At 41.6% G+C, this 27,634-nt stretch overlaps 1 protein-coding gene across 2 annotated transcripts in view; it reads right to left on the bottom strand.

Annotated features, from left to right (window-relative positions):
• Positions 1–13,597: 13,597 nt before the first annotated feature.
• The window catches only part of SLC1A1 (solute carrier family 1 member 1), a 59,560-nt gene continuing 45,523 nt past the window's right edge, over positions 13,598–27,634 (bottom strand). Inside the window, exons 8-13 of one of the 2 annotated variants that reach the window (XM_072858884.1) lie at positions 25,636–25,743; positions 20,789–20,911; positions 20,052–20,246; positions 19,408–19,542; positions 15,788–16,050; positions 13,598–13,613 (exon numbers count right to left, since the gene is read on the bottom strand). In XM_072858884.1, coding sequence (XP_072714985.1) covers positions 15,804–16,050; positions 19,408–19,542; positions 20,052–20,246; positions 20,789–20,911; positions 25,636–25,743 — 808 coding nt within the window. In that variant the 3' untranslated portion in view covers positions 13,598–13,613; positions 15,788–15,803. Of the gene's footprint in view, positions 13,614–13,965; positions 16,051–19,407; positions 19,543–20,051; positions 20,247–20,788; positions 20,912–25,635; positions 25,744–27,634 lie in introns of those variants that run through there. The other variant, XM_072858883.1, reaches the window with a different exon arrangement.

Raw genomic sequence — 27,634 nt, 5'->3', positions numbered from 1 at the left:
GCACAAGCCTGCATATAGTTTTAAAAGATTGGTTTGAGACGGGCGGTAATAGCAGCAGCGGTATTAGCCCTGTTCTATTATTACTAGCAGCAAATTACAAGCCCCTCATTTCACATGGAATTGCAGAGAATCTCTAGCTGATCTCTCACTTTGCTTCGCCTTATGGTAAGGTAACGGCGAGGTTACTTCACTGAATGGTTTAGAACTGTCCACCTAAAAATGAGCAGATAATAGGAAGATGCACTTCTTAACGTACAAAAACTTTGTCTAATGTAAAGCATCTGCAGCCTTCACAGACAATAGTAAATTCATTCGTCCTCCCTTTCTTGTGCTTTTTTTTTCCTCCTCAAAAGTGCAAAAGTATGTACACGGCATAATGCAAACATTTTTTGTAAAATCACCTCCTCTAAAAACACAGTTCGCTCTGCTTTTTAGATATAATTTCATAACTAGAGACTTCCCAGGTAACGTAAAATTTCAGGACAAAATGTACAGCAAGAAACATACACAAGTTTTAGGACTATAAAGTGACATATTATTTCTGGAAGCGAGAACAATGTTTCTACTCTCAATTTCCTGCGCTGGCCCTCAACTCTCCGCAGTGAAAATCATTCTAAAGGAGGATGTCTTCTTTTAGAAGGTAAGAAATGTTGCCATGAAAGAAGCAATTGGAGTTGTTACTGTGAGAGGCAGGTTCCTTCTTCCTCAGAGAAACACGTCCTCAGCTCCCAATTCCTGTTGACTTGATCCCTGCTCCCAAGTAGGAAAAAGACTCCTTTTTCCCTCTTCCAAGCACTGATTACATGAACGGACAGCCCCTTAGTGCTAGACCAACAGTCCCGATAGCCGGTCACTACACTTTCTCTGCTTTCCACGCCAAAATATAAATCCCCTCAAAGCACTGGTAGTGTTCCCCAATGCCAGATTCGGGCTGGAGCTTTCGTGTGATCTCAGCAAGTCTCACTGCCCACTTTTTTAACACATTTGGCAGTAAGATGGCAAAGAGTATGAAGACAAAACTCAGGTCGGCGAGCTTAGGAGTCTCCTTCTGTTGCTAAATGTTGTGCGGATGTTTCAGTAAGGTCATGGGATGCTACATTACTGGTTAATTCACACCGGGAAGAACTGGTTGTGGATGTGAAGGTCAGGGGCAGCCTTGGCTGCAGGGACCATGAGACATTGGAGTTCAGGACCCCGAGAGGCAATATCAAGGCAAAAACCAGGAACACAACCCTGGATTTCAGGAGAGCAGACTTTGGCCTTTTTCAGGAATCTGCTTTGAAAAATCCCCTGGGATGTGGTCCAGGAAAGAAGAGGGTTCCAAGAGAGCCGGTTAATATTCAAGGATCACCTCCTCCAAGGTCAAGAAAGCTCCATCCCAACAAGTAGGAAATCAAAGGCAGCAGGAGACGGGCACGAATGCGTAAGGAGCTCCTAACTGAACGGAGACATGAAAAGGAAGTGTATAAGGAGTGGAAGCTGGGGCAGGTGACCCAGGAGGAGTATAGAGTTGCTGTCTGATCTTGCAGGGATAGCACCAGGAAAGCCAAGGCCAACCTGGAGTTGAATCTGCCAAGATTTCTGGATGTGAACACACGGAGGTAAGTTTTTGTTATTAATAGGTTTTCCTTATCAATTTATAAAGAGAAACAGGATCTTCATGAGAAACGAATCCTTGCAGTTTTAAATTTAGATTTCCGTTGAAAATGCAGAACTTGGCTTCACCACATAATTATTTCTCATTTAATAACAAATTACCAAGGTACAGTGACCATGGAAATCCATGGAGTAGTCAATTGCTTTTATAATTTTAGCTCCTATTGCTGCAGCATGGTCACAGTTGTCCTTATTTGAATTGGGTTACTGACTTGTTTTCTTGATTTGCCTTTGTATGTTTTGGTTGGTGACATGGTTTCACAGTTTTTTGACCCCTAATGGCAATACCAGGGGATAAATAGAAGATATTAATTGCATGTCTTGCCTTTATTACAGAGGATAGCTTGTAACAATGTTCTTGCAACATTCTGTTATACTGCAGTCTCTATTCCCCCCTAACACATGCATTTTAAATTAAAATATTTTTGGTAAATGAAGGTCAGTGCCCTTCCTGCTAATGTGCAGTGCAGTTCTTATCTTGAGCTTGCTGAACAGGAGAAGAGCTGTATTTTTGCCTTATGCTGTTAATTGTCTGGGATACACTGCCTGCAGCTCTGGTGATGAAGAAAAAAATTACCTTACTAGGCCCTTGATGCTTTGCTTTAATAAGCAGGAAAAGCATATTGATCAAAAATAGGCTGTTTGTACATATGCCCATAAAACAATTAGCCTGAGCAGGACCTCTGAGAACAGGGAAAGAGAATACGTCATCCTAGAAGGAACTTCAGGCAGCAGAGTTTTCGCAGAGCTAACTCGTGTCCTTGGCAAGAATGAGTCACTTACTGGGTGACTAAGAGAAAACGTTGGAAGGTTATGAAAAAGGATTAATAACATATATCTTGCCACCTAAAAGCGCGTGTTTGTGAAAAGGCGGAGAGGTCAAGTCGAGGGGCCAGGTTTTGTGCAGCTACATCTTTCATTTAACTAGCGTAAGTTGGAAAAAGAGTGTGGGTACAGATGCTTCTGGGTCTGCAGGAGTCCCAGAAGACTTACATATATTTAGAGTAGTAAATCCCAATTCTCAATCCTGAAATGGGAGTAAGTGTGAGGTACACTGTTTTCTTCTCTTTTTTCCTTTCCTGTGTGTCCTGCCAATGTGTCACGCAGTTAGCATACCAAACTTGAATCTTGGTCACTTGGGACCAAGGTCTGTAGGACCGATATTCCTGCCAACAGCTGCAGAATGGGTAGCCCTCCAGAAATGGTCCATGGCAATCGGGTTGCTGTGCATATTCTCCTTGTGCTTGCAGTCTGTGTTTCCTCCACTACCGTGGTTTCTTCATCAGTTCAGAGCCTACATGTTTTGCACTCTATAGTCCTTCACTACATCTTTACAAGGCACTGTACTGCTTTCCTCTTTCTACCTGGAACAATGTGTTCTCCCTTTATTGAGCTATTCTGTGAGCAGGGGCTTCTACTGATTTCAGAGCTCCTTAATTTGCCTTTAATTCAGAGAAGGCTGCTCTTCAACTATCACAACTGCTTGCTCATCCCCGGCTGCAGCTCAGCAGAGTCCACACCAAGATGCAGCATTATTTTTCTGTCTTAAAGATATTTATTTTTTGCTGTGACTGTTGCGTTATCTCCACATACCACGTTCAGCTCCGTCCAAAATTTCTTTTATTCTATTTGCAAATATCATAGGCCAGATTTTGTTACACTGACTTAGCCAGTGTAACACTTCTCTTAGGTACGCTCTCACCTTCCTCTTAAAAAAATGGTCTTGTTGCCATTATCAGTACAGCTTGGTCAATGGGAGTTACTCAAAGTTTCAGCTTGATGTGCTCTGGGGAAGATTAATGACAGTGACTAAAGTAGTGGTTAATATACTGTTCTCCAGCTACTAGCCTTTGTGGCAATGTTTCAACAGGAACAAAGATGGGAGATTTTTAAGGTAGTTTCCTAATACAGGCTCTGTAACTGGATTCTGATTTTTTTGTAACCTCCAGCTGGATGCTACACAAATTGATTAGTCCCCAGTTGGTATTGACCTGTCAGCTGTTCTAGTGTTAAGTCTGCCTTGGGACCCTCTGATGACACAAAATAACAGCAGAACAATTGGATTTCTCTGCTGACATCCAGTCAACTCTGGTTTTGTGCCAAATGTCTAAATCCCTTCCTGCAGCAGGGCTTGACCCTCTCAGGCCATTTGCAGCTCTGTACACCATCAGAGCTGTTCCTTCTAAAACTGGTTACTTGACTTTAAAGTGCTTTTTAAAGACCTATTTTGAGGCTGGCCACCTCTAACTACAGAGATGACTGGAATGTCATGGGTTGCCAGTCATTTCTTAGCCTCACTCTTGTTCTTGACTGGCTAACAGAGTTTCCCACTTTTACCCAGACTGTATTAGCAAATTAAATACTCGTATTTCAAGGAGTCTGTTTGATGCAAATCTGCCTTTTTTTTTCGTGTGTTGAACTAGAAACTTGTGCTATTATATATGTCTCTTTGTCCTTAGGGCAATGCTGCAAAGAAGATGCAGAACACCAAGCATGCATGTTAGGCAATGATTACTGCAAAAGCAGCAAGACACAGACTTTGGGGCACACACTGCAGCCCTGTGCTCTTAGAGACCACAGCCACTGCAGAAAGAGCAAGTGTCTTGTTGGCAAGTGCTTATGGGGCTCCTATATGCAAACTACTTTTCTGAACTAGTGGGCCAGTAAACAAGTCTCCCACTAGAGTAGAAGATGACCCCCTGGAAGGGATTTCCCAGTTACTGCAGCACCCTGAAGAGCAAGAGGCTGTTAAGCACAAGGATGTTTCCCAGGGGTTCCACTGGCTGCACTTCCAAGCACTAAGGAGGCGTTTGAATGCCCAGATTTACCCCACCCTCAAATGTAGCAGGGGTGGTGCAGGAGGTGGCAGATCACCCCATGGCTTCTGTGGTGCATATTCAGCAGTGGGAATGGCTGATCCCAAGGTTCAAAGCGAGACAATATGTAGAAGAATACAGCTTAGTTATTTAGATTAGGTGCCACTAAATGAAGCTTATGAAACACTTGTTTGGGGTTTAGAGCAGATTTTTGATCATTTACACCATCTGTTTGAACCTGGTGATTACACTCAGCTCTGTCTTGAAACTGCCAGCGTGCATAACTCTGTAATCTCATGCTATTAATTTATGCTATATGAAGGCTGCGAAATTTTTAGACTGAGTCAGTACTATTTTGCAAAGTAAGAGGGAGCTGTGTTTTGATCAGTCTTTCTGCCTAGCTACCATTATTGTAAAAGCCATAAGGAATGGGGTATGCAGAACCCTACAGCACATCTTTCATTCCAAAACTAAGGACAAAAAGTGGTGTTATTTAGTTCATCTAAATAACAGTCACAATAAGCTCTATTTTGCCGGGAGTCTTACACAGAGCATACAGCTGTGAGGGATCTAACAGATGCAGAATTGTTAAGCAGAGCAGAAGAGCTACATGACAAGCTGGGGTGCACAGGAAGGTCATGCCGAGTGACATCTCCTTGTTTGAGAATCTGCAACGTGTAAATATACTCATCATCTTCCTGTCCGGGGGAAAATGGGTTGGGGGACTTTTAAGCCAAATGATGGTCTTCAATATCGCAAGATCTGTTTCCTTCTTTTACACAATTAACATTACTAAGGTGTTAAGGATGTTAGGAAGGTATTTGGGGTAAGAAACTTTTGTGAGCTTTGTCATACATTGTATAACCATGGCCATAGCCATAAATAGTATTGCTGGCTCTGCTTGTCTCATGACTGTGCAGTTAACCTGGGGACAGATAAGGTGCCCCAGCTGGAGGCTGCCGTGCAGGTCTGGGAAATGTTTGCAGAGGCACAAGGCCCTGGCTGTTAAAAAACAAATCAATTGTTTGGCTAAGCATTCTATGAAAAGTGTAAAGCCTATGTAGAAAAACATCACAAATGTAAAGTTTGGATGTGTGGGCTGTGCTGTGAACAGATCTGTAACGTAAACCAGCACTGGTGTTTGATGCCCATGATCAAAAATCCAGAGGCAGGGCAGGACTATATTATCTATGACGATGGAATGTATGCAGGAAACTGGGACACATAACCCAAACTACATTTTTTCCATGGAGTAGGCACCAGATGCCCCTTGGGATGAAGAAGAAGGGGCAGAATGGAAAACTGAATGAGAATGGGAGGACATGTCTTGTAGACTTTATTCAGTTGTTTGTGGACACAAAGTTTCAGGGCTATACTTTCCTAGCACATAATGCCAAAGGCTGGGATGGCTACTTTGTTGTTGGTTGGCTTCTGAAGGATGTGCAGTTTTATCACCCAAAGCCGTGAACTCACGCGCATAGAAGTACCCAGCCTGAGTATATGTCTTATTGACTCTAAATTTTCTACCCATGAAACTGAGCAGCCCTCCCCAAGCTTTGGCTATGGAGGGCTGCAAAGGTTATTTCCCCCATATTTTCAACACTGCTGAAAACCAAATTTATGTGGGGCCTCTTCCACCACTGCAATATTATGGGGTGGACAGCATGATGCTTGAAGAGGAAAAACAGTTCTTGGCATGGCACACAGTTAGTCAGGAGATTTTTGACTTGCAAAAACAACTGAGTTACTATTGCCAGCAAGATGTAAAAACTTTTGAAATCTTATAGGAATGAGATTATAGTGATAACCCGTCACACATTCTATGAGAAAGAAGACAGTGAAAAGGTGAAGACCCCTTACAGTGAACTACACTGGCCTCTACTTGCATGTCCACATACTGGTTTATGTTTCTTAAACCTGACACAGTAGCACTCTTCCTTCAGATGGCTATCATTCAAGGAAAAAGAGATATACAAACCCCCTTCAATGGCATATGTATGTGGCTGAAAACGAAAACACTAAAATCTGTCACTAAAATCAGGCATTACAAGGTGGTGAATATCAAATAGTTCTTGCATGCCTATGCAGTTATGGATGGGGTGTCCATGGCTTTTGAATGTAATGGTGCTTTTTCCATGGCTGTATCAAATGCTACCATGAAAATGACCAGAACCCTCTGGTGGAGACCACCTTTGGATATTTGTATATGCAACACAACAAGAGAGGGACTACCTAAAGAGAGTCGGTTTCCACATCAGATCTATATGGGAGCATGCATGGGCTGCTATGTCAAAATCAGATGGGAAGCTTGCACAGTTCTTAGCCAGGATCGAACCGCCCACACCGCTGGTCTCCAGAGATGTGCTTGTTGGTGGCAGGACAAATTTGGTGGCAGGCTTGTTGGTGGCAGGACCATTTGTCCATATTACAAAGCAGCTCCCAATGAAAAGATAAATGTCTATGATTTTACTAGCCTCTCTCCCTTCATCATCAAAACAAAACAATAGTCTTTTGGACTCCCCAAAGTTATTTTTGAGAATTTTGACACCCTGACGACCTGCTTTGGGATGGTCAAAGTAAAGGTGTACTTGCCTTGTGGGCTGTTTTTCCCCTGTGCTTCCTATGCAGACAGAAGTGGAAAAGCCCCTTGAGACTCCTGAGGCCTCTGACCATGTAGTTCAGGAGGTGTTGGATTATGTGCACACACAGTATCAGAAGAACGCACCAAGTACACTAGGGCAACTGGGACAACCAGGGAAGTTGTGCTATTCATAACTATGCTCGCTGGTCCTGGAGAAACACAGGCCCCAGGGAGCCAGTAGCTCAGGTAAACACCTAGAAATGTTTCTTTGGCATAGGGGTCTGCTGAAAAAAAAGAGAAGGAAGCTGTTCAGTGTCCATCCTCACATGCAGTCAACGAGCACGTGTCTCCACTGGTTTATTTCTATCATCTTGTCAAATACCCTGTACACAACCATATTAACACTGGTGACCAAGGCCCCTGCAAAATGTACTTCTGCTCTCAGGTTTCCTATTTTAATCTGGGAATAGTGATCAGCACATTCTTTGTCTGGAGATAGGTCAAAGGCAAACTGGGTACAGCCACCGGCAAACTCGTCCCTGTCAGCCAGCAGGGAATGGTCTTTCATATAGCTGCCAATCGTCTGAACAAGCTGTGTGCACTCTCTCACACAGCGGACATTCTCAAAATTGGGCTGCAGTGCTGGCATTTGGTTTCGCTGGCATTAGTTCACCATCCACATACAGGGCCACAAAATTTATATCATAATGCTTTAAGTTTGAAAGGGTTCTTGGCATAATAGCTGCTAAAAGTGGTGTTATCTATGAACCCAATAACAAGAATTTTGTGCAGCTGTTCCAGAAACAAATTTTTCTGGTTGCCAGTATGACTGCTGGCTGGTATGCTGGACACTTTCATGCCCATCTGGTGCACTGGCTATTTTGCATTAGCCATAAGTAATGTGCCAGTGTGCCTCAAACGTACTCCAGGCATCACCCGTGCTTTCTTCACAAACAGCGAGGCAGATGTAATGACCAGTTCCTGCTGCTGGGGAGCTGATGAAACAAAAGTTGTCTTCGATACACATCAGCTCAATTTTTACATTCACACCGTTCAACAAAAGCTTTGCCTTGAAAGAACAGAGCACCATGGAGCAGTCCAAATATTTCAGTACTACTCTGGGCCATCAGAGCCGACAGTTGCTGACTACTGATGTGATCCAGTGTGCCCGCTTCCTGCTGCCCGGCTGTGTCATTGTAGAACCACCCCATGGAGAAATGCATGGACAATCTGTCATGGCTGTAATCGAGAGGCAACTCAGCGGGGATGTGACAGCTGGTCCCCCAGCCTGACGTCCAGCTGGCTGCAAACGGAGTCCAGTGAGTAACTCATGAGGCCCACAGCCTCACCAGCACATAGGTTCGACCTGTCAGCTTTTACAATCTTGCAGCAAAAGGTACAGCAGGGTGTCGTTCAGATCTATGTAATCTTCCCCATTCTCAGTTATGAAAAAGTCCAGAGGTACCAACTTTCTGCAACCGTGAAAAGTGAAGGCACCTCAATAAAAAGGCTTTTCTCAAAGCAAGTCTGTGTTGGGGACACGTCAGACAAATCCAGCTTGGATTTGGTACACTCTTCTGAGCAGCCATGACTGAAAGCCTTCCCTTTTAAAATATATTTCCTTTTCTATAGGTAGAATGGGACCTCTTTCTCTGGGTTTTCTCTTTCTTTTGCACCATTTGGCCTGGCTTCTTGTTCTTTTTCTTCTTCTTGTCCTGATCAGACTGTTGTCTGGTGTCCCCCTTCCTTTTTCTTTTAAAGGGCTGGGTGGACCTTCCCTCTGGGGGCCTGACATGCATCTCTTTATTTTATGGTTTTTTATTTGAATACAAACAAGCCCCAAGCCTTCCTGATTTGCTGGCATTTCCAACCTGTTTGGGACAACCTTGGAAACATGTCCAAACATGTATTTTGCAGTATCTTGTTAATATGTTGCTTAACAATTTCCAAACCCCTTTTCAGTTGTGGGATGGTCTTTCTAAACAGGCTACAGAATATACCTGGAACACCCACACCATACTTCACACAGAACAGCTTGAAAACCAGGGAGACTGTTGCCAGCCTGGGCTCTGTAATAATTCACATGCAAGGATGGGTCCCCAAAATTTTTACCAAAACTATTTTGGAGTGGTTTCTTAAAATCGTACATACTTCCAGGGTTGAAGATGCAGTTCACAACCACTTACCCAAAGCAAATGAGACGTGCTTATGTTGGTCAGTCTTTATTTCAATGCTGATTGTGTTGATGTGCTGGTGGTCCACCAGCACATAGGGCAGCTTATCGTATGTCACTGTAATGATCTCATTGTTATTATCACTGGTTGAACACAGAGCAATAATGGAATTGCAAATTCCCCAACAAGTTGGTGCTCTGCAAGATGTGTGTAGCAGTGGAGTGAGTTAAACCCTCCAGTGATGTCCATCAGACAGGGCAATTTCTTAGCAGCAACCTGCAGAGAAGCCCCCAAAATATGTGCTAGATCCTGTTTGTAGAACAAGTGTAAGGATTTTATCTGCTTTAAGCTTTGTTTTCATTCTGATGGGGTCACTGATCAGGCCCACTGCTGGAGAGTTGATGGCTGAAGTTCTTTTGTGGGAGTTAATATGATAGTTCACATGTTCCATCAACATGGAGAGGGACAGATAATAGCCTTCCTGCAAAGTATACTGCCGTATCTTACCCTGCAGTGGTATTTCAAAGGTAGCATCTTTGCTGATGTTATCCCAGCTGTGTGGGTACTGTATTTCCACCAGCCCCATCTCCCACTTGCCTGAGTACTCAAGGCGCCTCACCAGCTCTACAGTAAAGTTCATGCTGGTGTATTGTGGAAAGACGTTGGTGCTGGCATTGCTGGGCAGCATGATATTCCATGATCCCCCATCTGCCACCCTTCCTTTTTCCCCTGCTCTGCTGACGATCACTAGATGTTGTGGATGTGGAAGGTTCCTGTCCAACTGTTAAATTTCTGGGGGCAGCCCCGTCACTTCTCCAGCAGCTGTTTTCTTTCTTCCTTTTCCTTCTGCAGCGATGTTCTTCCCATTGCTGTAGATTCTGTCCTCGTCAGGGTTTATTTTTTGAAGATCTTCATGGTAAAATGTCCCCTCAATTGCTTTGTGACCACAATCTGCTAAGTAGTACGCAGGCACATGTCCCCTTCTCACAATTTCAGCTACTATGAAAATTTCATCTGTGAACATCTGCTCATAGCCTTTCTCAAATCTCCCTTTTGTTTTAGACTCCCTGATGAGGTCTCCCTGTTTGACCAGAGGCGCAGATTCTTTAATTTTAAACACAACCCTTTATATGGTTTTCCAAACCCTTGCAGAGTTTAAAGTGTTCATGTCCACAGGCCTGGCTCTGATAGCTTGGTGGAAGCTATGGTTATAGCTCTTTAAAAACTTTGACAACACATCAATGTAGCAAGAAGCATTGCATGTTGTAAAATATCTCCACATCTTGTTTTTTAGAATCCTGTTAAAACGGCCTATGACAGAGGCTTTTACTTCATTATTAGTAATAACATGGTGAACATTATCTGCTTTAACAGCTTGTTTAAAGGCTGGTTTAAAAATTCTTTTCCCTGGTCCCTCTGTAATTTCTTGGGCTTGCACTGTCTTCTAAAATTGTTTTAAAAGCCCCAGCTACCTCAGAACATTTTTGCCTTTTGGATCAATGGCTGAGGCAAGCTTGGATAGTATGTTTATCACTGATAAGATGTACTAAACACCAACATTATGATGGAAAACTGTTGCATATCCACCAGGTCTGCTTCCCACAGTGCATCCACCTCTGCCATAACCACATGTATCTTTCAAAGTGGTTTCTTGCTGCCTTGTCTAAGCTATAAGCACCCTGGTTTGCAAGCTAGGTTGCCACTTGGCTTCTACTGAGATCAGCAATTTGCCTTTTAGAAGCTTCAAAAAGGGGATTTATATGCCCAAAGCTTCCTACCTCCCCAGGAGGACAGTAGATCTCTGCTAACAGAAGCTGTGGCATAGAGCTCTACTCACACGCTATTACACAAGCTTACGAAAGGAAACACTGGACAATCAACTTAACTCAAGTACAGAGAAACTTTGCTAGCAGGGTATGAGGGGAGTTGGCTGCCAATGAGAATTCTCTAGGCTTTTTCCTTTTTTTCCTTGAACACTGCTGTCACTGCTGTATCCATGCTCCTTTCTTTGGCTGCTGCAGGCCCAGACAGAAAGGCAGACAAGTCACGGCACGCTCCTGATTCCCCCTCACTCAGTCAGACAGAGCTTCCTGAAACCTTTTGTAAGGTTTTCAGGACCTTAGGACTTTCATTGACCTAAGGATAAGGCAACATATATAGCAGCAGCCTGCACCCCATAGTGGTCTTACAGGTGGCTAGAAGATCCCCCACAACCATGGGCAAAGGGAGCTCCCACCGCCACCCACCCTCTCTGTGTGACACTTACCTCCAAATCCAGTTTGTGGTTCAGCAGCCCATCAGACGGTTCTTCTGGTTCACATGGCCGTTTGGGGGATTCCCTTAAGGTCTTGTCCTTCTCCGTCCAGCTCACAGGATCGGTCTCTGCATGTGACAGGATTTGCACCAGGGGACCCTTGGTGGCCTCCTGGGAGGCGTTTGTAGCCCTCAGGCACATTCCAACATGTCTGTGCCCCGCCACCCTTTTGGCATCCCTCTGCTCTTTTCAAGCGCCCCACCCCGGACATGCAGTGCTTGCTCTGCAGCCTGGTAAAGTGCAGGACCCTGACCTGGCCTATTCATTCCATTAGCTCTTACTGAGGAATGTTTTACCCATTTTATACTTCTGCTTTTAGGGCTATACGTATTCCTGTATCTTGATAAATGTGTGTATATTACCTGTTATATAGTGTAGGACAGTAGTAGTACCTATATCACGTAGTACAGGGTGTAGTGTATCTATGTATAAATAAATAAAATATATATTTATAAACATGTATACACTCCTTTCTACTTATAATTCTATATATGTATATCTTGTCTATATCACTGTGGTGGGTTAGCCTTGGCCAGCTGCCAGCTGCCCACCCAGCCACTCTCTCACCCCTCCTCAAAAGGATGGGGGGAAAATAAGATGGGAAAGCTCATGGGTTGAGATAAGGACAGGGAGACCACTGACGGATTACTGTCACAGGCAAAACAGACTCAACTTGGGGAAAATTGATTTAATTTATTGCAAACTAAAACCAGAGTTGGATGGTGAGACACAAAATCTAAATCACCTTCCGACCCAACCCCCTTCCTCCCAGGTCACTCCTTCCTTGCTCACTCCTCTACCTCCATCCCACTCTGAGCAGCACAGGGGGATGGGGAACAGGGATTAGGGTCAGTCTGTAACAGCTCCTCTCTGCTGCTCTTTCCTCCTCACACATTTTTCTGAATGCTGGTGATGATGTAGGTTTTTTGGGGCCAACTGAGACTGTCAAGAACAGCGCAACATTTGATAAACCCTATGAGGAGTAGTGGGTCAGAAAAAAAAAATCTCTTCTACTCAAGATTTTGCCTTTGCCAACAGCCAATGGAGACACTGGCTTCCAGACGGAATATTTATAAACAGGTCACGGCCTTTCCCCATTACACTTTCCACACGTTCAGCATGCAGTACTGGTCTGGTGGTCAAGGTGCTGTGACTTGGTTGCTGTTTGTTGCCTGGTCTGCCTCCTATGCCCTGGCAATCCTGCCTTCCTTGTGCTCTGCAGTCTGCCAAGTGCTGCCAGGTGCTGGGCAAGGAAAAGCTGCAGGCACAGAACATGGAAAGGAGAAACAGGAAAACTCTGCCTGGCTGTAGCTCTGCACAACTGTGCACGCTCCATTATTTGGCATCTCACTTGCTGGGTGACAGGAGATGCTCCAAGGTACATTGGTACAAGGTACATGTAGGTAGTCAAACGGGGCCTGTAACTTAGGGGAGGGACCTAACGATGAGTTTGGGGGAGTGATTGGTTGTGCCTTTGAAGATTTCAAACTAGGCAGTTTCTGTTCTTGTCAGGGAAGGTAAAGAACAAGTGAACTGCATGTGTCATGACTGTTTTTATGCAGTTTAACCTCTTGTGGAGCTGATATAGCTGACCTGTGCATGTTGACAGACCTGTGTATGTTTATGTTCAGGTGTTTTCTTTTCACAGTGTTCGGAGTCAACTACAACTCCCTGAGTATTTCAGCAGGGATGCGTGAGTGGGTAACCTTGTCTTCCATGACTTAAAGCCACGCATGCTATTCAAAATGCAGGGTCCAATCCTGTGATAGCTTCTGCAGCCCCAAAGACCCTACAGGAACATAACAACATGGTGTAAAGGGCCAAAACCTGCAGGTGCTTTTCTGATGGGAGACTCTCCACCACTCTCCAAAGCTTCCAGACCAGGAGGCTATGGAGAAGAGGTTGTATTTCTCATGCAGGATGTTTCCACATGCATAGAAAGTACATACTCAGAATACTGTGTCAGGAAAAGCATCCTTGGACTTAACAGTATCTTCAGTATATGGTTTGGTCTCTTGGTGGTGAACAGATGGCAAAACAGCACCATCAACCCATGCTTAGTTGAATCTGATCTGTATAAATAAATAATAAATAAATAATCCCCTGCTTAGTGTATGTTTAATAGTATACTCCCAACCCAGATCATCCACAGTTAGAGGGTTTTCTTGCAATCTCAGCACTGTGCTCTTCAGCATTTATTTTATTGGAAGAAGAGAGTAATTCTCACCAAAGCTACAGCTGAGTCACTAGTGAAGATAACATAAATCCTAAATTTAACCAGTTTTGTTTCTCTTGGTATAGCTGAAGGAACTCAATATTCTACAGTAAGGAGAGGATGGTAGGCTAAAGCAAGAGTTAAGAGAGAAATTATTTATTTAGAACACGTTAGGAACATTGTTCACAGTACATCATAACAGGGTGACTACATAATGGGGTGATCATAAAAGGGTGACTTAAAAAAGCAAAGGAAGGACAAAGCGTAGATTATAGGCTAGTTGTGGAAACTGGTGTGGTTTTTCCTCCCGTGAGCAAAACTGTACAAATAAAGACTGTCTCATACTATTTCTGCACAGGTAAAAGATTGATTTACTCAATCTGTACGTTTTATTTATTTTGTATAAACATACCAATACTTAGATTAACACTTCCATATAGTTTACAATGTTTAATTTAAATACAGTATTATGTCTCATTGACTTGTTGATTTAAGGTGCAATTTATCAAAACCTACAGTAAATATTTTCTTTTCTTAATCAGTTCTCTTTGGCACGCTTCTGGTTTATTTAAATACAAAAGTGTAGGATTGAATCGAGTATATAACACTGCAGGAACTTGAAGGTTTTTTTGTTAGCATATGAGTGCAATTTTATGTTTACCACAAGCTTATTTACAAACAAAGAACTGTTTATGAATTTCAGTTTACTTTACATATAAAATGGCTAATGACTTTAATGTGCAAGGCAAAAAAATTTGTTACAGCAACTCCTCCCTTGAGAGAGTGATTTTTGCACCATGGAAATCGTGTATAAAATGTTTTAGAAAATGAGTATTTCTTTTGAGGAAGTTCTTGGTGTTTCTTATCCCATAGCAAGCCACCTGAACACATGACTTTCTGGGTCCAGAAATGCTTCATAAGATACAGTTTAGCTGACATTTTGGCACTGTAGTAGTGTTGCAGCTACAAACTTGCATGTTCAGCTGGCAAACTAAACCAAGGAGCAAAAAACCAACCAGTCTGTGTCAAAAGCTTAGTGACAGTGGCTTCTTTCTAGAAAAAGGTATGCCTCCTATATTCTTGATATTTTATCTGTTTTTATTCCAAAGAGGGAAGGTTTAGAATTTGCACTATGCGTTGCTATATAGTCTATTTTCATCTTCATGACCTCTGCCTACTTTTGGGCTGATTAATATTCGTTAAGAGTCAAAGGTGAACAACAGTAAATTGACTTACTTCTGCTTCTGATGGAAATGTACTAGGAGGTCATCAAAGTGGACCTAAATTGGTGAAGTATTACGTTACAAAAACTTTTCAAATGCCAGAAGGGCAAACCCACAGCAACTTATTTCACATCTGAAGGCTAATCCCAGCAGCTGGCATTCACATGAAAGGCATGGGGAAACCAAGATACATAAACACTGGAAATTCTTCCATGCCCAATTATTTCACAATTAAAGAAAAATGAAACCCTGTGCACAGTAAAATACTTATTACAAGGCCTTTCTGGTCTGTTCCTTCCTGAATCACCCCAGTGGTATCCTCTCAGCTGCAGAAATGATTATTTTGGCACATGATCAAGTTACAGTAGGTGTCAAATACAGTGCAATCTGTTTAGAAGGCAAGGATGTTAAAAGGAATTTCACACAGGTGCTTTGTAATGTGGGTAAGATGTGAAATGCTGTGCTACTCCTGAGTAAAACACGTTTGGCTGTCCCCGCTAAGATACCCATTTACGAGCATGCTGATTCCAAGGAGGCATTTCATAGCCTCAGCAATAGTGTATATTCTTAAAAAAAAAAAAAAAAAAAAAGTATTTTACAACTGTCTTTTTCTTCAACCTATATGCAAGGACTAAATGTGGTGAGTTCCAGTTGTTGGGAGAGGTGATGACAAGGGGGCAGAACTGGTAAGGAGAATCAGAGTCTGTGTAGTAAATCAAATGCACGTGAGATGTAATTCATTCTCAATTACCCTTTAAGCTTTTTGAGATATTGCATATGGCCGTGTCCTTTAGTGCTCCTGTTTTACCTGAAAGCTACTGGCTTTAGAACTGAGATGTCTGCGTGAAGGATATGGTGTCAGACTTATCTACAGCAAAGCCTCCATTGACGTACGATTTCTTGGTCTCTGATTCATCATTATCAAGTATTGTTGTTTCCAAGGCAAAAGGATTGACTATGTTGACTTCAGAGGTGACATCCATCTGCTCCAGCTCCTTTTTAGAGAGCTTCTCCACTATCCCTGTACCAAAGGCATCTCCCAAGACATTCACCATTGTTCTGAATCGATCCCTATGGAACAAAAATGTTGTCAGACAAACCATTCTGTACGTTACTTAGAAAATCCTTTTAGTAAAAGTAAGCTACTCTAGCAAATGCAGAGCTGTTTTTTTCCCAGTGCAGGTTTGGGGTAATTCTGCAATTAAAAGAAAAAAATCTTGTAAAACAAGAAAAAGAATTTTCCCCACATGTATTTGAAGAAACCTGGAGTCACTTTCATGACAAATTACTTTGTACAGGGTGTGCAAAACCGCAAGCCACGTCACTAGTCTGTTAGAGCAGTAATCACACTGCTGTGCGCAGCCTTACAAAATGATGTAGGGATCACTTCTCAGGCCTTGAAGTATGCTACACAGCTGGTTCTCTTTGTGATGAGACTGCTTTTGTTGGGAGGAGAGACTGTGGGGTGCAGCAGAAGAGTCTGCATTGTGCCTTTTGTCTTTCTAACAGTCATTTCCTCAGCCAGAGGAGCGCCTAGCCCAGTATCTTCAGTATCTGGCCCAAACCCTGGAAATGGGAAAGGCTATCTTCTGTCAGCTTCTCATTGTTAAAAGGTTGAAGTACAAAGTTGTATTAAACAAATCACTTAAAGAAATATGATACTTCTGTACTGTTGATTTTTCTCCCAACAGAAATGTGACTTGCAGGCCTTAAAAATCTGCCACTACTTGGCAGAGGAGCAACAAAACCATGCAATATAGCAAAGTTTGAAAATTGGTGTGGAAGTAAGGTAGGGACAGTGGAAGGTCATCCTTCCCTGTTTTTCTTTGCAGCTACAAAGCACTGCAAGGGCTTTGTGGCAGAATGAGTTGCTCTGTCTGTGCAGAGATGTTGAGGTGGATATATTCACAAATAGAAGGGACTGCAAAAACAATAATGAAGTGAACCACCATGTCTCATATATGTATTTTTCTACTACAGCTGCTGAACTCCAGTGCTTTTAGCTCTTTAAAGAGCTTTTAGCTCTTTTTAAGAGCCCGTGTGTTCTCCATGTGGAAAGGAAATATATGGTAGTGAAAGGAAGAGAGAGGGGGAAAGAAAAATTCTGGTAGGATCAGTGTGACAAATGAGGAAATCTACAGCACTGGAAACTCATCTTTCATATTACTTCTATTATCAAAATTTTTCTGTTCTTCATTAAAAACATGGAAGTACTCTTCAAGCCTATGTAATAAAACCTTGGTAAGTTCAGAATTAACTAGAGGATTGTTAATGAGCCACTACTAGCAGGTTGCAAAATAATACATTTTAGGCAATAAGTACAAATGGTGAAAGTGTTAATAATCTACGTGGTGTCATGATGTGCATTCCATCTGCTGAGGTGCAAAATGCACTGCCAATGATCCCTGGTACATGGAATTAATCTTTAATTTGCTTTACACAGCAAGACACTTTAATCTGAAAAATATCTCAATTAGAATCAGAAACAGCTTGAATTCTTTGTCTGTTTCATGTTGGAACAGGTAGCTTCTATGTACTCATACTGTGCCTAAGAATCACATTAATTGTGGACTTTCAAAGTGGAGATGAGATCGGACCCATAAAATTATGATTATTATGAGAAACAGGGAATTACTGTTTTCTTTCTCTCTCTCTCACTCCCATAAAAGAATTAGAGGGCATCAAATAAAGTGATTAGGACGTAGATTAAACCAGACAAAATTAAATATGTATCTGCACAACACATTGTTAGGTTGTGGAATTCCTCCCCACAGGACTTGTGGAAATCTAAAAGTTTATATGGGTCCCAAAAGCAATGCGGCATTCATGGAAGAAGAAGAAATCTACCGAGAACTGTTAGAATAAAAACCACCTCTAGCTCAGGAACTCTGTGAGCTGCAATTTGCAGGAGGCTAGGAGAGTACTTTGGGAAAAGAACCATATACATTTGTTCTGTTCTTACACTCTTCTTTAGATACCTGCTCTGAGCCAGCAGTTTGTACTGATCTTCACCATCCTTAACAAAACTAAATCCCCACTGGGAAAAGAAGAGAGCTGGAGAAAACAAAATGATTGTGGAGCACGGCAAACAAACCTGTTAGACCCTGTTGCAGACAGTTGATGGGGAGAAGGTACTTGTGGCTGGAACTGTTTTGTTTGGAGCAATTACTCTTATACAGAAACTGAATTGATTCTTGGATCCATTCAACAGCCCTGGCTTTCTGGAGACTGGCATTTCTCTCTACAGCTTGCAAAACTGAGTTATATAATCAAATAAATTATTATATAACAGTTAAATACATAGGCTGCTGCCAGAAATCCTTCAAGAAAATGATTGGAAAGGGTGGGGGAGGAACAGGAATGCATTTACCTTGAGTGTAAATATGAGCCTAAGAAGACATGCAGAGACTATGAAATGATTAAGATCTCTGCATTGATACCAGTTAAATACCATCCATGCTGAGTTACTGAAGGTGAACGAGACCTTGGTCAGAGCACTAAAGCTCGCACAGTTTAGGAGGCAAAAAAGCTGTGTTACAAACTAAAGTTATACTCCTTAACTTGTGAACCCTGTTACTCTTTCCCAGTAAATCATGGGACAAAACTGACTGCTGACGTCCTTCTGAACTGCAGAATACACTCTGTGATTCTTTGGGATTTTGCAAAAGTAGCAGAGAAACATCTCGGTGTAAGTTGAACAGAAAGAATTTCTGGTGAAAATGTTTCTCTCCAGAAAGAACAGCTTAATTAAGGGACTGACGGGTTTTGATGTGCTCTGAGGTGAGATGGTTAGGATCAAGCATAAAGAATGCTTTCTGAGTTTGCATGTGTGTGTCTGGGTCTTTAAAAAACTCTCAGTGCGGAACAGCCCTAGCAAAGTAATGCTGGCAGCACAGACCCAGGTACAGCCCGCGTGTGTGTGCATGTGGAGTCCAGGACCACCTTTGCTTAGTTCATGGTGTGCTCCACTACCTCTTCTCCAGTGTATGGATTTTACATGCTTTGTGGAAATCAGCTGAGATGTTCTGCTTGTGGCTGCATTTGATTTTTATGAATGGTGTATGAATTTAGCATAATATGGTGGCAGCTGACACTCCGGAGGCACTCCTTGGTACTGTCAAATTTGTCTTTCCAGAGTATTATGCTCATGATTTATTAATGCTGTGGCCGCTATTTTAAGGTTGAGAGTACCTCTGGATGTGAGGTTATTCACTGCCATCCCATGCAGTAGGACTTCTCTCAGAATTAAAGCCACCTCTGCATTCAAATCTATATTGAACAAGCCTGGCCATAAGAAGAATGTCCAATTCCTGCAACGGTCCTAAATTATTTTCTTGCTTTCTTTCTCAGACCCACATGCTCCCACACAACTTATGTAAACATTTTAAAAAAGGAAAAATAATCAAATATCAAGTGCCTTAAACTTACAGAAGCCAGTCAACTGCAATGATCAGAGTAACATCTTCAGCAGGAAGGCCGACGGCACTCAGTACAATCACCATGGTGACAAGTCCAGCTTGGGGGACACCAGCAGCCCCAATGCTGGCTGCTGTAGCTGTGACACTAAATCCCAAAGAAAGCCCAGAAAAAGCATTCAGAATACATGTTGCTCACAGAAACTCTGTTTTCTGGCACAAATAGGCTTATTTCACTGTAAGAAAGAAACCCAAATGTTTCAGTTTTCTTCTTGAATAGTATCAAAGTCTGGTGACAAGTTTACAGGACAAGTCATGTATAGATACTGTTATGGTTACGCTGCAGAATAACTGGCAATGCATGACTAACAAGCAAACTGGACAGGTCAGACATAGAGGCTGAGTTGGGTTTGCAAGTGTTTGCAGTGGAAGAATAATGACAATTTCCAGAACGATGCTGTATACCAGCTGCATGTCCTGGCCCATCCTACCTCCTCAATCAGGCAGCACAGGCAAGGCCTTGCGCCAAGAATTGAGAATATTTCTGTTACTTTCTGTGCTGTGAATGATAGTTTCAACTTTCCCATGGGGTATGTTAATGTACTGTTCATTAAAAAAACACCTCCAACAAAATGTGTGTGATAGCTTCAGTCTTACCTAATGGTAACTATTTGGCCAATATCCAGTTCTAAGTCATTCAGTTGTGCAATAAATACAGCTGCTACTGCTTCGTAAAGAGCTGTGCCGTCCATGTTGATGGTAGCTCCAACTGGAAGAACGAACCTGGTAATTCTTTTGTCGATGAAGTTTTTTTCTTCCGCACAGCGGAAGGTGACAGGCAAAGTTGCTGAACTGGCACATAGATAAACACACAAAGTAAGCACAGGCAACAGCATACCATTTCCCTTATCTTTCCTTTTCCTCAGAGCCTGGTCTGCTCTAAGACTCAAATGGAGATCTAAGGCAGGTAGGAAGGCTGCACCATGAAAGTGAGAGTTGGCTTTTAAAGCAAAGTAAATTTTATTATCCCTTCTAATTATGGAAAGAAATAACAAAGTCTTAGTTATCCTCAAAATTACATGGTAAAATCATCATGATGCATGTAGTCACAGAAACAGTGCAACAGCTTAAACTCTAGCAAGTCTGTGACTAATGAACTGAATGGCAAAGAACTGTCTCCTCCTCGGAGTGGCAGACTCTCATTTGGTGTAAGGCCAGCGCAGTCTGTAGTGCCCCTGGGTACTACAGAAATAGTGATGAAAGCAGTATTTCAACCTCCAGGGTATTTAGAATTGTCCAGGTGAAATCAGGGTATGTAACAAAGTAGCAATAAAATCAGAGCACAAACAATTACTACTAAGAACATTACTGAAAATAATGTTTCTTTTGTTTACCTGGAAGAAATCATGAGGGCTGTCAGAAGTGCCTGAGCCATCCCCATGGCAAACCGAAAAGGATTTTTCCTTACTATTATTAGGTAGATCAGTGGCAGAATTATAGTGGAATGGATTGCAAGTCTGCAAAATAAAATGGGCTAGTTAAACAAATGGATCCATCTCATTGCCTTGTTTTAATAAGACGGTGATAATAGGTATCTAGTTCTGTCCTCAAGTACACTTTTATGAAACACTAAAGGTGACTTTAGTGACACTTATGCTAAAAATTTAGAGTATACCATCTTAAAAAAAAGGCAGGCTAATGCAGTTCTACACATTCTTTGGGAAGGGGGAGAGACATTATTAGTTGTCTTTCTTTCCAAAGTAGGACAAGAATTAACTAATATATTGGAAATAATTTTAAACTGATGAGAAAACTAACATAATAAATAATATTTAAACTGATATGCAGAGGGTGATTTGAAATGCCATAAAACACTCCACTCTGCTGCCAAATCCTTACAATGCAGACTAGAGACAAATCAGAAAAACAAACCAAATTATTTTTCTAAGTTTATCTGCCTTTGTTACAGAAAATGTTTTGGAATTAAAGGTAAGTATGCTTCCCAGTCAGGGACAGATGAAGTCCACATCTTTCTGCACAAACTTCAAACATGATCCTATAAAAAAATCCACACTTACTTTGTGGAAAACTGTGTAAGCTTAGGTCTACAACTAAAATGTAGTGAGGTATTTCAGACTGTACAAATGCGATATAGGTAGTCTCACCATCTTTAATGCTGTAAGATGCTGAAATACTGTCTTTTGAAACAATTTTTAAAATTAAGTGTGTTGAGATGCAAAAGATCCAATTGTCCTCTTGACTTTAGCTGCTCAGGTGTATTTGCCTGGATATTTGGGTGGGTCTCAGGGACAAATTCATCCTTCAACTTGTGCATTAATTTTGAACATTGTGCATTAATCCTGAATGCACGTGAATGCAGAGCTTTGTGGGCATTAAGATTAGAGGTAAACAGCCTGCTGTGAGTATATTTGAAATGAAATACATGTGAAGGGTTTGTGAAAGATTGCCTGTATTCCAAGGTCACAAGCAATTATAGCAGCATCAGCTTCTTGTGAAAAGAAATTATTATAGCCTGGAAACATAAAGCCCAGAACTATTGTCATGTATGAACTTGGGATTTTTATTCTGTCCTCACAAGATGTTCTTGTGAATGCTACTGTGTTGTAATACTGCTTTATGATTTCAGAGCAGATGATAAAGATAGCAATAAATCATGGTACCATTTGTTCTGCCAAAGATGGTCAATTAAGAGAGCAGTAGTGACAGTACAGGAATCCACAACAGGACCAAAAATCACCCACAAAACCTAACTATTTGTTTCCTTGGAAAAATTATCTTTTTAAAAGCATTAAAGTTTTCATTCTGTATGTGAACAAATGATTTATTTGGTGGAATGTCAATAACAGCATGCAACATGTATTGATAAAATTTTGTAAAGAACTCTAGAAAGAAACCTAAATTTATACAACGGTACCTGAGAACAAACTGAATACTGCAAAAGCTATAAAAAAAAAATGAAGTGGTATGGGTGTCGTTGGGTGTTTCAACAAAATGTTGATGAGAGTAAACATTTCAAGTATGTCTATGTCTAGAAGCATACTGACTTCCAAACAGTTATTCTGAAAAATTTACATCTGCACTATTTTAGTGGCAGTATGAACATGGCATTATCCAAAATAAAATATTTGTGCATATCTGCTTTGCTACTACTGATTTTCATGAAACAAATTCGAATTAATATTTATTTTCATGCATGAAATGCAACTCACAGCAAGTAGCCAAAAATCATGATCAGTAACTGAAAAGAGAAATTCTAATAGCATTCAATTTTGAGGTAGGAAGAACCTTGTCCCTCAGAATCCCAAACTGGCATTCCTTACAGCATCCAGGGATGCAGCTGCCTTGCTGCTTTCAGAAGAGACAAAGGCACAGGCAAGAGAGAGTCTCCTTGCTGCAGCTTCCTTCTTTTTTCCACCTCAGGCTGTGAGTTCTCTGACACTTGTATTATGCCTCCTACTTTGATTTTCCTCCTCTGTGACTGCTAATGTGTCCTCATCCTGACACTGCCACCATTAAAAGTGAGAGGCTGAAGACACTTAGGGCCAATTGGAGCAGAGTTACTCGGGGAAGTCTGTTCCCTCATGGTGACCTGAATGAGAAGTGTTGCAGACAATGGTGGATGAGAGCTGGTAGGGCTGAGAATGTGAAAGGTCATGAATAATAAAGCTGGGAAGAAGGTGAGAGAGAAGATGAGCAGGAGAGGGAAGTTAAAGGAAAGGAAGAGGAGGCTAAGACATACCAGCCCTCATGCTCTTGCACATTTTTCGTGACTGGGAATACAAGAAATATGTTTAAGATAACCTGTAATTCTCAGGATCAAGCTTAAAGGGAGGATGATAGACAGACAGCTACAGAAGATGCTGATGAAGAGAACACACTGCAAACAGACAAGGTCAAGCAAATAAGGGTGAAAACCAAAAAGATGGTGGGAACAGCAGTGTTTAAGAAACCAAAACAAAGAAAGAGCACAACTTCTCCTATTTGCCAGGAGGTGGGGAAAAAAGGTATTCTCGCAGGCTGGAAAATGTAGAACAAGCACCTTTACCCTGCAGCCTATAGCCTTGTGTGTACCTTGTTATCTTTGCTCCTGTGATCTGACTACAATGTGCCCTCCCTGACGGTCAGTTTTGCAGAGAATGTGCTGCTGTTAGCCCTTCTCCACAACACCTTGAGCATCACCTGCTGTAGGCCATCCCATAAGAGACAGAAATGCTGCAGAGATCGACCCTAGCACCCATCAGGGGAAATCGTGGCATGTCAAGGGAGTTCAGTAGAACAGACTTTTTCTCTCCAAGGATGTAAAGGTGGGCACCCTTACTATATACAATCTTTTTGATGGCACCTGGGAACGTACTTAAAATTGTTGTCCCTGCCAAGCCCATGGTTACCAGCTAAATGGGAGACTATATGTAGTGGTAGGTTACAATCGAAGTACTCTGGAGAAGGCACTGTGTCTTCTCACACATCTCAAGGAAGATATGCCCTGTCACAGTACAAATAGTAACCGTTAATAGGTAAGCAGTCGTAATACTTGCTATCAGATCTAAAACTGTAAAACTTGCTACCTGATCTAAAACTGAAGTCAAAGGGCAGTAATAATCCATCCAACATAATCCTCCTCTGAGTTAACAGGAGTTAATAACATAGAAAACCTGCAGAAGCAATACAGCGTCATTCTATAAATGACTTCTACCTAACTTGTGGTCATGGTCTCTCTTATAGTTTATATAGAAAATATTGATTTACAGTCTCTTGGTAAACATCAACTTTTGCATCCCTTAACAATTTTATTTCTTTTTGAAGTCTAAATGGAAACTCACAAAAAAATGCATTATGCATTAGACAAACATAACTTGCACTCATCTCTGTAACATTTTGAAAATCATGATTCAGTGCTATTTCTGGAGTTGTAATTTTTACTTAGAAAGTAATCCCAAATGATTTTTGAACAGCTAGTCCAAACATACTGGCTTATGCATAAAACAAAACACGAACTTAGAAATAAATACGATCATCTAGCAAAGATTAATGCAAAAAAAAGAGATCCTTCTTGACTATTTATAGAGAAGTTTGGGTTTAAGACTAATATATTACCCTTCTCTCTGCTTGGTTGTCAGAAAACATATGAATGATGTTTGAAAAATAGCATGCATATGCATAAAGCGGGGGGAAAAAAGCTCTTGAACAACTTTGGATCTAGCCTCTAGACAAAACATGAATAAATCCATAGTATACTGAAGGAATTATAGGAGTGGATGCTAAGGCAATGAACCAAGACAGCCTAGAAGTTATGCTTCACTGAACTGGAAATAGAAATTTAAATGCATTTAACTTATTGGGACTGTAATATCCATTTATCTATCAAGAGGGTTCTTTGTAGGATAGTTTTCAGAGATATATAGTGATCTAGTATTATAACCTATATCACTTGGAGCAGTTAAGTTGCCCCTTCTAAGGCTCCGCATCTGCAAGGCTCCACATTGTGCTGGTGTAACCTCCTCCACCCCAGACTGTTCTACATAGCCAAAGGTCTAGGAAAAGAAGAGAAAAAATGCTTTGATGGTTGGCTGAGTTATTCAGATAGCAACTGCTGCTTTTGCAGCTTCACCAGCTACCTTTGCCTTGAAGGAGTAACTAACAAAGTGCAATCCCCAGGGCTTCTCTTGATATCAGCTGCCTGCTCTGCACTGAGGTGGGAAGGGATCAGTTTCCTCTTTGGCATCATTTATCGTGCACTGGACTTACTATGCATTTGTATTGGGCAGTGGAGCGTGGTCTATGGTGGTACACCTTGGGCCCACAGGTCCCATGGACATTCCCAGCTTAATCCAGATGTTTGTGTATTTTCAATAGGCTGGCAAACCCCAATAAGCCATAATTCACGACCTCACCCTTTTCCAACTTCTTCTAGTATCTAACAGAAGCATTACTACTCTCAAAAATACAGTGATATTATCTGTTTCAACACCAAGCTGAGAAGATGAAACAATGCATACAAGAACAGCCTTTGCTTTCTTTTTTTAGAATGCAAGGCAGTGACTTTTTAAAACAAAACATGCATTCAGCAAAACGTGCATTCAGAACATCCTCACATAATTTTCACTGACAAGAATTTTTGTCTCTGACCTAGAAGAGGTTGGGTGTTGTGGATAACTGAGTTGTAATCAACTGGGCTCTAGAAACTGCACATGTTTAATTCCATCTTTAAGAAATGACATACCCACTTAGTACTGTAGCCATATAAAGACCCAGTTTACGAAAGATTTCCCAGTCCTCAACTTCTATTATCTTCCCAGCAATTAAAAACACAATACCAATTGGCATATACCTAGAAAGCAAAAATAAAGCAATTAAAAATACATTCTCAGAAATATTGCATGCTTACCATGGAATAATTTATCGCACAGTATAACTTTTTACAACAGGTGGAAGAATTTTTTTTAATATTCTATTACACAACTGAAGATTTTTTTTTATATTCTATTATACAACTGACTTTATTCACTTGCAGCAAGACTACAATAGAGGTGATGAAAAAAGATTAGAAAATCAGAGTAAATGAAACCCTATGCATAGTCTAACAAGTACTGTATGACCTGGTGTCACAGAATACACAGAAGCTGGGGTGTGGGCTTTGCTCTCCTTCAGCAAATATTTATGCATAGCCTTAAGCTTACTTGGAGGTGGGAGTGTGCAGGGCTGAGACCAATACCTGTGCATTCTGCAATCACACACAGATGGGAAAGGTCTCCTGTGCTTACAGCAGCTGCCCTGCAGCACGGGGGGCTATATGTGGGTCACCTGCACAGAATAAGAGTGATTTTAGTATGTTGGGATAGTACAGTCATCACTGTGTTGCTTGATGGAGGGGTCCCCATCCCCCAGTAAACTTACACAAGGCCATGCCTTACAGACACCAATAGCTGCACGGGCTATTGCCTACAGAAAATTCAGGGCAAAAATCAGGACTTACGCTGGCACCAGCTCCACTGTATTCCTTTTGGTACCAGTGAGCAGGCTGTCACAGACACAAGCTGCCACTTCAGAGCTTTGAGTAGTATAAATTAATTTATAAATTTGTGAGTATATAAAATGTATATATTTTAAAATATAAATTATACATTTATAAATGTGTGTGTGCTATCTCACAAATAAAATAGTACCTTATCCCTGTGCAAAGCAGGGACTCCTAGTTCCTTCTGAGCTCTGAACTTGGTGAAAGCAGAACTAATTCCCCACACTGGCAGCATCAAATTTTATGTTACTCAAGGCAACAGCTCCCACATCTGTAGAAACACGGGGAGCCTGTAGCCACAGCTTCAGGCACATGCAAGACAATGGATAGTCAGCTTATGGGTAGGACCCTGTATCTGTGGCATGTGCTAACTCTCAGGTCTTGTTAGTGGTAATTTGCTGCAGAGTGAGGCAGCCTATTTCATGGGGCTGTAACTCAGCTCTGGACTGAACCAGCTGCCTAGCACAGGACAAGTTGCAGGAACTAATTTACCTTTCTTTAAAGGGAGCAAGAAGTCTGCAACTAAACCCTGGACAGGTTTACTGTTTTACAGGCATCTCAGTGTGCTGGGATGGAAGAAAAATCCATGGAAGGGCTGGATCTGATAAGCTACTGTTTGTGTGAAACGTGGGTATGAGCAGAGTACTGTAGTAAATGGCACAAGGCACTCCACACGTAGGATCAAACTCTGGAAAGGACTGTGTGTGCTTATAGTCCTGATCCTGTAACTGTGATCTGTATGGACAAAAGCTCTGTGAATATCTGTGAAGTCCAATCAAACACTTTCAGATAAGTTGCTACATTTTTAAATAGTTTTTCCTGTCTGAGAATATTATGAGAGAATATTGTAAGAATGTTTTCTCACAAAACCTATTAGCAGAAGGTAAATGATGCTAAGTTGTATTTTTCGTACCATTTTGGATTTTGCTCTGTGCTATGGCTTGTATATTGATTTATATTTCTAAAGGAACTTAGCTCCACAGACAACTGTCCTGTGAACATAATAGCTATCAGGGAATGGTGTTCAAGACTGAGAAGGGCATGTGAGTAGTAATGCTTCTCCAGTCCTCCAATCACTAGTGCAGCTGTACTGGTTTGATATAAACCTCTAGCAAGAATGTCTGAAAAACTCAGGTTTCTTGTGTACCAATAGGACTGTTTCTTTAGTATATAGTAAGTGGAAGTCCTGTCTCCAGTTTCCTCA

This window comes from Ciconia boyciana, chromosome 4, assembly GCF_034638445.1.
Source record: "Ciconia boyciana chromosome 4, ASM3463844v1, whole genome shotgun sequence".
NCBI classification, from domain to species: Eukaryota; Metazoa; Chordata; class Aves; order Ciconiiformes; family Ciconiidae; genus Ciconia; species Ciconia boyciana.
The sequence above is the reverse complement of the archived record's forward strand: the minus strand, read 5'-3'. Positions and strand labels throughout refer to the sequence as shown.